Source organism: Dermacentor albipictus, chromosome 10 (genome assembly GCF_038994185.2).
Source record: "Dermacentor albipictus isolate Rhodes 1998 colony chromosome 10, USDA_Dalb.pri_finalv2, whole genome shotgun sequence".
In the NCBI taxonomy this organism is placed as follows: domain Eukaryota; kingdom Metazoa; phylum Arthropoda; class Arachnida; order Ixodida; family Ixodidae; genus Dermacentor; species Dermacentor albipictus.
Window position 1 is genome coordinate 6,063,587 of NC_091830.1, and position 9,960 is coordinate 6,073,546.

Consider the following 9,960-nt stretch of genomic DNA (forward strand, 5'->3'; position numbering starts at 1 on the left):
TTCTTTGAGGAATCGATTGATCCCTCAGTGATCTTTGCATAGCTATATGACCTTCTTGAAGTGTTGCAATAATTGAACGCCTACTCTGTATTTAAGACGTAAGAGAAAGGGTGCAGGACAGAAGGAACGCTGGCTCTTAAATTCTTAAATTTCTCTTAAATTCACTGGAAGTAACCGATAATGGCAAGTTTCCAAATAGCGCAAACACCTGCCTAATAGTTAGTTCCAGAGGTAATAAATGCTTTCCCAACGTAAACGTTGTTGTCTATTGTTTCTTCAGCTTGCCACAGAGCTGTTCTCACTGCACTCCCACGTCCCATAGGGACTAAAGATATACTATTTCATTCAGCGACATAAACTTCTGTCGTAAGCCTTTCGTATTAATTCTTGTAACGACTAGACGAGAGCATTCTCAAAGACGAACTCGGTCTTTGCTAAATGGCGTCGAGCTTACGGCCAATATTTTGGTCGCATTCTGGTGCATTGTCTGATCGCTTCTTTCAATTGGAAATTGGTTTACGAGTACATGTGAAACGCAGCAGCTATGTTTAGAATAGCACCGTCAACCGTAAAACCAGCCGTCGGCTCAGGAAAGCCACGTTTTAGATCGTCCCGTTGTAGCAGCTCTGGCTAAATGTGGACCAGTCGGCCGGAAACCCGATTGTGTAGCCGGAAGCACCTGAGGGTTCAGACGTAATGTGAAACCCTACGGTCCGCAATCCGGGGTTTGGAGACTCCTGGTGCACGCGGTCACCGGACCAACGATCTCCGGGGCTGTAGTTCGAGTATACTGTACTCTTCACAGTTCCCGTGCAAAGACGCTGCGGTCAGTGGCACGTCCTTGCTGTGACGACTTGCGCTTCCGGTGCATTTTCTGACGGATCGAAACGCTGTGGCCGACGCCGTTTAAACAGAGACGCTCCGACGGCGCGCCTTGTGTGCCCGGAGAGAGGCCCTCAAGCAACTGCAGCACAAACAAGCCGTACGGCAGTGACAGCTGCGGCCCGGCGTGTGCCGCCATGACCTCCGCGGCGGTATGGTGAAGGAAGACGAAGAACCCAGGCGCGTGCCACGGGCTCAGCGCGCGGGCTGAGGAGAGGGAAACGAAGGCGACGACGACGACGTCGATCAGTCCGCTCCGCCGTTCGATGCTGCGCATGGCGTCTTTCAACGAGCGGCTCGTCCACGAGGTCAAGAAGCACAAGCAGCTGTGGGACCAGCACTCCAAGCTTCACAAGGAGGCCGGCTTCCGCGAGGCCGCCTGGCTGGACATCGCCACAGCTCTGGCAGTCAGCGGTGAGTGTCATTGCCCCGTACATGCGGGCCTCCGGGCAGGCTGCGCGTGGCGCTGCCTCCGTTTTCGAACGCGGACGAGTACGCGTCGACTGGACCGGCAAGGCCGAGAGTCTCCGAGTCCCTTGGAGGGCAGAATTTTGTTCGCCAGCGTCGACGATGACGGCCGGTGGCAATAGTGCGTTCTTCATTCGAGGCTACGCGGTATTTACGGGCCAGGAATCGCTGATTATCTGGCGGAAATTGGTCAAGCGGGCCAGCGATACGCCTGGGTGCGCGATTCGGCTATTCTTGGTCGAACTCGAGTCGCTCCGATTCGGCTGTTCGAACCGCGACTGCGTGCCCTGCGGCGGGGCGGCGTTGCCCTTCGCCGGCAAGTCGCGTGCGTTAACAGCAACCCCACCACGGCACAAAAAAGAAAGAAAGAAAGAAAGCAAAAAAGTCGTACGGCGTTTCAAAAGAATATACACGCGTTCCACATATAGATCCGTCTTAGTAGCTATAAACGTCCGCACAGTGGTGGACGCTGGAGAATTGGTTACCTTAAGTATTTGTTTGTCTAAGCTTATTATCCTTCGGGTCCGTCTTATTGAGGAGCAACCATATGCGGTCATGTATAGATCTCCGTGCGTGCTCTATTTGGCTGCACACATTGAAAGAGTGGTCCGTTACGGTTTTCTTGAAAGCTCTCCGTTTTCGTCTGCAAACTGGCTTGGCCCGTCCGCCCATTGCGTCCCAGCTCAAGGCGGTTGTGAGCATGCCAGCGATGCAAAATTAAGCTCGAATAAACTCGAAAACGTGAAGTACTCACTAACTGTTCGAACTTCCCGCGCAATAAGTTTGTTTCTTTTGTTTCCATTAGATGACGCCACGCACGGCTTTACTACTTAAGCGTATGCACGTTTAAACGCGTTCGCGCATTTCTAACTCTCAATCGTCTCAGGCGTTCTTGTTACACCTGTATAGAAGGTGGCACTTGCAATATTACATAAAGGGCTTTTATTGACGTCATGCTAGTCGTCGTGTTGGATGACCAGCAGCATGGTGAGCACTGAGAACCTGCGTCTATTGGCGGCGTCTTACGGGGTAATTGTTTCGGTTCTTCCGACGCGTTCTGGCGCAGACGCCAGCATAGTTCCCACCGCGTCTCTATGACAATGAGGCACATTGGTCGTGTTCGAGTGTACACCCGTGGTGGTGGATATGAGGCTCTCACATTTTTCTAGCCGTCACGTTGTAGGTGACCCGTGCAGTGAGCAGCTGCGTCCGCGACGTCACGTGCAAGCTACTCATTCAAGAACAGTCCTTGCTTGATAAATTCCCGACTCCGGAGGATTCGTTCGTAAAATAGTTCTATGACGTCACAACGGTTTTGGGAGGCGCCTGAGCGCTAGCGCTTTCAGAACAACAAAGGCGCGCTCGACCGAGCCAACGCAGCAATCACACTACCTCGACGTGCCCACTGCACCATGGAGCGCCTGCAGGCCAAGGACTCGGATGCGAACAGAATTGGAGGCTGTTTACGTTGTGTCGCGTGTACAAATATCCCCCAAAGCACACCGCTTAAAAGAAACAGCTAAAGAATTTGTTCATTCGAGGCCATAGGGCTTCATGCAATAATTACTAGAGGGAACTGTGGCCCTATATAGTGTCTACGGGAACTGCGAGGTTCACTCAGCGTGGGAATGATGGAGCAGTACATGGATTTGCCTAAACTCCGTCCTTCTGGCTTCAAACGGTTTCGTGACTTAATTATTAAGCTCGTCATTTTTAACAAAGTGGTGTGTAATGAGTAATTACATAAACGTAGTCACATGGCAGGATTCGAACACAGGACCATAAGCACAGAGGCCCGATATTCAAACCATCACGCCAAGGACGCATGCATCGACAAGTGGCCTAGAACGCTCTTATGAATTTCTCGCGGGCAACCCGGCGCGTTCAGACGCTTGGCGCGTTGAGATTTGGCCACTTCGACAGGCTGTACCGCGGCGATTAGCCGCGATTGTGCGTGTTCGAGGAATCTTCTAAACATATAAACGTATAAATTGCCCTGAAATTTAGTACAATAAAGGCAGAGACAGCGTAATAAACAAAGTCGCAAGAACGTCTGAGTCCATAAGCACGGAGATAAGACAAGCACATGTATACCCACGCGGAGGAAGGAAAAAGTTCGAAGAAAGCATTACGTCACGCAGCCAGCCTTGACAAGCGAACGCTCCGCGAAGCCAATACATTTGCTCAGTGGTGGCCCTGCACGTGACCTCTTGCGTTGAGATCACGGAGCAAGAATCAAGATTTGCTGAGACGTTTGGTTCCCTGTAGCTATGCCAGTAGTCTTTATTCGGTGCGCGCTTGTTCTGCAGCTACCCTACCGTGGCTCTGCCTGGAGAGCGGGAACGCCGAAACTAACCGCGTGCTTTGACGTGCGATCACCTGTTGGCAGGTTTGTCTTCAATCGCGTTGCGCGATGCTCCCTCCCAACGTTTTCCTTCATCCATGACTACCCATAATTCCCATGGTGGCCGAACGATTGCAGCGCCACAGTTTCGTCTAGTAATTATCGTATGAAACTATATGGTCGAACCGACGCCGTGTTGATCGTCAGTTCGACCTCTAAACAACCATGTCACGAGACGCGCGGAGTGATACCCTTTTGTTGACCGAACTACTTGCACATGTTCCACAGTGTTGAAATGCATGAGTATGAAATGGAGCACGTGCATGCATGCAGTATACGTAATTATGCGCGCTGTGTTTGTTGGGCTATACGTGCAGTGGAGGAATGCCAGACCCGCTGGCGCACCATCCGGGACACTTACCTGAAGCGTAAGAAGCGGCGCCGCTCAGACGCCAAGGGCCAGTGGAACGTGCTTGACCGGGAGCTTTCCTTCCTCGACGAGTTCCTCCGCCCGCGCACGTGAGTACACTCGCTCGTTCTTCTATGTTCTCTCGTTGCGGAGCTTTAGCTTAGCTGGGATCGTTACACAGCTTGCGCACAGCCGCCTAGTGGGATCGCGCGCGTACGAAGTTCACGCCGGCAGCGGAACTGCCGACCCGATGTCACCTTGGCGTCTTTGTCGTCTTAAAGCTAAGCTGACTGCGTGTCGCTTGCGTCGCTGGGAGACGAGCTTACCGGAAGTGGCTATCGCAACGCGTGCAACATGAGCTAGAGCGGGCTGTTCACAGACGCTCTGCTCAAACTCTAATACATACGGTCGGAAACGTGGTACATGTTAGCGCGTCCCTAACGGGCACCGTGATCTATAGGCCTCGGTGGTAGAATACACGTTTTATTCGAGAACTCCTTGGACATTGTCATAAGGCTGCCTGAAGTGTCGTCAGCCGACGTGAGCACTTTCTCAAAGCACAATGGCACTTTATATGACATGCATTTTATAGCCGCACGCGAAAGTCGAGACAGAGAGAAAACATTTATCTCAAACGCCTGGGTCAGTGTTAAGTGTCCAGAACCGCCTTGACGCGCCTTGTCAGACTTTACCAACATGGCCTCTCGTTATGGTGGCTGTGAGTGAGCTAGACCACTCATAATCAGAGACAACTGGAAGCTGGGATACACGCAAGAAATTTGCCGAGCGTTGGTTTGACATGGGGTTGGTACCAAATGGATTGTCTGGGTTGCACTGTTGCCCTGTCCATAGTGATATATAGTGTTCGGTGAGGAGAGAGTTGGTTTGGGCGGCGCGTCAGTAAGTGCTGTTTTGACGCGATAGAGATGGGTAGGGTGCGGGTAACGTGCTGCGATTGAGCTGCGACTCTCTTAGGGTTGCTTTTATTTGCGACCAGAATTGGTCTCGGTGGGCTTTGGGGCCAGAGACACGGGACCAGGCTACAGAGGGACCTGGCGTGGTTTCGAGTGCCACTTAATTCCCGTTTGCCGTTATGCCCTGGTATCTCTTGAATTGTCACTCGTATAGTTGTAGATGAGATTCCGTGTACAGATGAAGGTTTTTGAAGTTGAAAGGGAGATTATCACCCACCTGACTGTAGCATGAAGCTACAAAGGAAACCGATACGGGTTTCTCGGAAAGAAAGCTTCTAAGTTAAAGAAAAATTTGTCCTGGTCGGGGGTAGAACCCAGGACCAACTCCTTTCCGGCACGGTAGCTTTAGCGTCTGAGCTAACCATGAGTCCAGCAGATTGCGGCACGAGGGAGAATTAATATACAACTGGAAGTACAAACGTTTCTGCATTACGCCCTCATCGAAATGCAGCCGTCGTGGCCTCAAGGCTCACCAAGCAGGGGCACCCTTCAACCTCTCGAAATAAAGGCGACGTGGCTCGGACTACGGAAATCGTACAGCAGGACCGTACAGTTGCAGTCTGAATGCTGTCGGATGCCTTCAACATGAGTGAGAAAATATGTCACAAGATCATCATCTTCATCATAAGCCTATTTTTACGTCCCCTGTAGAAAGAAGGCCTCTGCCGGCGATCTCTAATTACCCCTGTCTTAGGCTAGCTGATTCCAACATGCGCCTGCAAATTTCATAATTTCGTCGCCCAACCTATAGTCTTCTGCCGTCCTCGACTGCGCTTCCCTTCTCTTGGCACGCATTCTGTAACTCTAATGGTGCACCGGTTATCTACTCTGCGCATTAAATGACATGCTCAGTTCCATTTCTTTTTCTTAACGTGAATTATAATATCGGCTACGCCCGTTTGCTCTTTGATCCAAATCGCTCTCTTGTTGTCTCTAAAGGTTACGCATAACATTATTCGTTCCATCACTCTTTGTGCGGTCCTTAACTTGCTTTCAAGCTTCTTTGTCAGTCTCCAAGTTTCTGCTCCGTATGTTAGCACAGTAGAATGCACTGACTGTACACCTTTCTTTTTAATGATAATGCTAAGGTTCCAGTCAGGATCTGACAACATCTCCGTATGCGTTCCAATCCATTTGTCTTCTTCTGTAAATGTCCTTCTCATGGTCACGGTCCCCTGTGAGTCATTGACTTTGGTAAACGTAGTCCTTCACAGACTCTAGAGGCTGAGTGGCGATCCTGAACTCTTGTTTCCTTGCAAGGCTATTAAACATTATATTTGTGTTCTGCTTATTGATCTTCAACCCAACTCTTAGACTCTCTCTGTTAAGGCACTCATACATTTGTTGTAACTACTCGTCCCCAGTGTTGCTGCAGAGGACAATGTTATCTACAAGTGGAAGGTTGCTGAGATATTCGCCGTTGATCCTCACTCTTAGGCCTTCCCAGTTTAATAGCTTGAATACTTCTGCCAAGCATGCAGTGAATAGGATTGGAGAGATTGTGTGCCCTTGGCTGACCTCTTTCTTTATAGGTATCTTCCTGCTTTTCTTGTGGGGAATTAAGGTAGCCGTGGAATCTCTGCAGATATTTTTCGAGATATTTACGTAAGCGTCCTGTACTCCTTGATTACCCAATGCCTCTATGACTGGTGGTACCTCTACTGAATCAAATGCCTTTTCGTAATCTATGAAAGCCACATAGAGAGGCTGATTTTACTCCACAGGTTTGTCAATGACCTGAATGGTGACATGGATGTGATCCATTGTAGAATATCTCTTCCTGAAGCCGGCCTGTTCTTTTGGTTGACTAAAGTCCAGTGTTACCTTTATTCTGTTGAAAATAACCTAGATGAATATTTTATACAATACTATAAGCAAGCTAAGGGGCCTATAATCCTTCAATTCTTTAACCTCTCCCTTCGTATGGATTATTATAACATTGGCATTATTCCAACTGTCTGGTACATTTTAAGTCGAGAGACATTGCCTATGAAGGACCGCAAGCTTTTAAAGCATGACATCTTCTCCATCTCTGATTAAATCTACTGTTATTCCCTTTTCTCCTGCCGCTTTTCTCCGTTTCATGTTTTGCAAGGCCCTTCTAACTTCATCGCTAGTTATAGAAGGAGCCTCTTTAACCTGTTCATTACTAGTTCGAATTGAGGTATCGTAGCTGTTCCGGGTACTGTACAGGTCAGTATAGAATTATTCTGCTGCGTTTACTATATCATCGAAATTACTGATGACATCATCATGCTTATCTTTCAGTGCATACATCTTGCCTTCTCCTAAACCAATTTTTCATCTCACTGATTTCATGCTGCGGCCATGTTTTACTGCTTTCTCAACTATAACAACGTTATAATTTCGAATATCCCTTACTTTCTTCTTGATGATCAGTCTGGATAGTTCTTGTGTTTCAAAAGCAGTGCTGCATAGTTGAGCCACTGAGACGAGAACAGCACACGCAAAGCGCACCTGTCAATTGTTCATTAAAACTAATAGGGGGTGCACATTGTGGGCAACAACGCCATGCGCAAAGAGTGATGCGCAAACAGTTCTGCGAATTCTATCTTATCTCTTGAGTTGGACACTTTCATTCTTTGTTACTCCTCCTTTGTTACTCGGAAGAGCTTACCTACTAGTTGCCTTAGTGCTTTATTGGCTCGCACTTCAACTGCTGCTTTTGAAATCAGCTAGTTACTGTTTCATTCATTACCTCTGTGTCATCATCATCATCTCTCTGTTCTAAGGCTGCATATTTGTTTGCAAACATCAGTCTGAATTGGTGTGCTTTTGCCCTTACTTCGTCTAGGTTGGTCTGCTTCTTCTTGACTAATTTTACTGTTGCTCTCTTCATACTGAGGTAAATCTTAGACCTCAATAACCTATGATCACTGCACTTTACCCCACCTAACACTTCTACATCCTGCACTATGCCGGGATCGGCAGAAAGTATGAAATCTATTTCATTTCATGTTTCTCCATTGGGGCTTTTCCAAGTCCACTTTCTGTTGCTACGCTTCCTGAAAAAGGTATTCATTATTCGGAACTTATTCCTTCCCGCAAAATCTACCAGCATCTCTCTTCTAGTGTCCGCCGTAGACGCAGATGCTGGGAACTTTGTACACGCGGGGTTCCAAGCCCAAGTGCAGATGTTAGGGCCACCCCAGCCCGAAGCCTTCGAAGGCAAACTTCCTCCTCCCGGAAAAGATTCACATAGGGGTGCGATCGAAGAATCAACTCCTGTTTGGAGAAGAGCTTTGGAGTAAGCAAGCCTGGGAGGGTGTCAGGCAATAATGGTGTGTGAGCCATTTGGCCGACCAGGTTGTTAAACAGACTCCGACCATATACCTGAATCAATGCACTTTAATGCTGAAGTGCGACAGCTTGTTTAGCATATGTATTTCTTGGCAAATGTGGAATTTCTTGGTAACTTCCTTCAGTTTCACTTAGCGAAACAGTGCAGGTGTTATGCATATACCGTTTGGTGACGCACTGACAGACTCGCTGGCATCATGTATGGGCTGTAGTTACAGTAACAGGGAATCCCTAGTTTCGATGGCATAGGTGCATGTATGCTTGCGTGATGATTAGGACTTACGTATAGGAGACCCGTCCTCCTCGCGCAGTCGCGTGCACACGAGGCGATGGCCTTAAAAGAGGGCAGTCGGAGTCGTCGTTGCGCGGGGATGCAACGGTCGTTGCCCAAGGATCGCTACTGCTACTACGCGCCGATCACTACACTCACTCAGTACAAAACTCAGCTGCCCCTTCGCGCTCTCCAGGAGGCGCTGTTCACTGCGTGCCCTGCCGATGCCTCCCGTCAAGAGCGAGGTGCCCGACGGCGACCCCCGCGAGGCCTCGGGGCCCGAGGAAGCGGCCAACCACTGGGCGCCGCACCCGCAGCAGCCGCTGGCCATCCTGCCGCACCACCAGGACGGCGCCGCTCTGCAGGAGCGCGCCGGAGACCCCGACGAGCTGTTCTGCCTGAGCCTGTCGGCGCAGCTCAAGCGGCTCCTGCCCAGGGAGCGCAACTTGGCCAAAATGAAGATGCTGCGGGTTCTGCACAACCTCGAGTTTGGCCAGGTGGAGGACGAAGCGGACATTGGCCCGTGAGAACCGAGCGACGGACTCGTTCACCATGCACACCGTTACTCTTGTTTCTTTCATCGACATATTCTCCCCTTTCTTTGTCTCTTTCTTGTTCTACAGTAAAGCGATGGAGTGTATGTGTTGAAAGCGAACGTCTTTGAATGCTTGTTCTGAGAGCATACTGCTCGCCGCGTTGGCTCAGCTGTGGCTGTGGAATTCTGCTGCTGAGCACGAGGTCGCAGGTTCGATTGTCGGCCGCGGCGGCCGCATTGCGATTGGTGCAGAGGAAAAAAATATTAGGATAGTAATATAAAATTAAAACGCTCGTGCAGCGTGCTAATTAGGTGTGCGTTCAATAACGTCAGGTGTGACATGACGAAAGTAATGGAAAACATTAGGAACGAAATAAAGGGAAGTGACACCACAGAGTGATATACTCCCAACTAACGTCTTTATTCCCTCTGCTTTATTGTATGGCAGGCAGAACAATGGACACACAGACATGCACATTAAACAAAACACAGAGCCAATTCCGGCAATAGGTTTATTTACATTTCTACAGCCGTAATTTTACTCCTCAAAACTTCATGGGACACGTGTACATTGCAAGACAAACGTAATCAAAACCGCAGAAATTACGAGCAGACACTTTTGAAGCAACATTGATTACATAAGGTATATGCTTTCAAGGTTGCTGTCTCCCGAGCGGGCAACATGGGTCACTGAATACGTGCCCGGACAAACAACTTCGGCATTGTGAGACGTGCGCTGTTAAAATCGGACGAATT

At 49.2% G+C, this 9,960-nt stretch overlaps 1 protein-coding gene across 1 annotated transcript; it reads left to right on the forward strand.

The window, feature by feature from the left end:
- The first annotated feature begins 933 nt into the window (after positions 1-933).
- Positions 934-9,324, forward strand: LOC135920281 (uncharacterized). Its single transcript, XM_065454454.2, has 3 exons — positions 934-1,296; positions 4,072-4,213; positions 8,866-9,324. Exons 1-3 carry the CDS (start codon positions 1,149-1,151, stop codon positions 9,194-9,196), a joined length of 621 nt encoding a protein of 206 aa, XP_065310526.1. The 5' UTR covers positions 934-1,148; the 3' UTR covers positions 9,197-9,324.
- Positions 9,325-9,960: the final 636 nt, after the last annotated feature.

Coding starts and splice junctions, on each gene's coding strand:
- LOC135920281 (XM_065454454.2), top strand. CDS start 1,149: ATGCTGCGCATGGCGTCTTTCAACGAGCGGCTCGTCCACGAGGTCAAG. Junction 1,297..4,071: donor CACAGCTCTGGCAGTCAGCG/GTGAGTGTCATT, acceptor CTATACGTGCAG/TGGAGGAATGCCAGACCCGC. Junction 4,214..8,865: donor GAGTTCCTCCGCCCGCGCAC/GTGAGTACACTC, acceptor CGCGCTCTCCAG/GAGGCGCTGTTCACTGCGTG.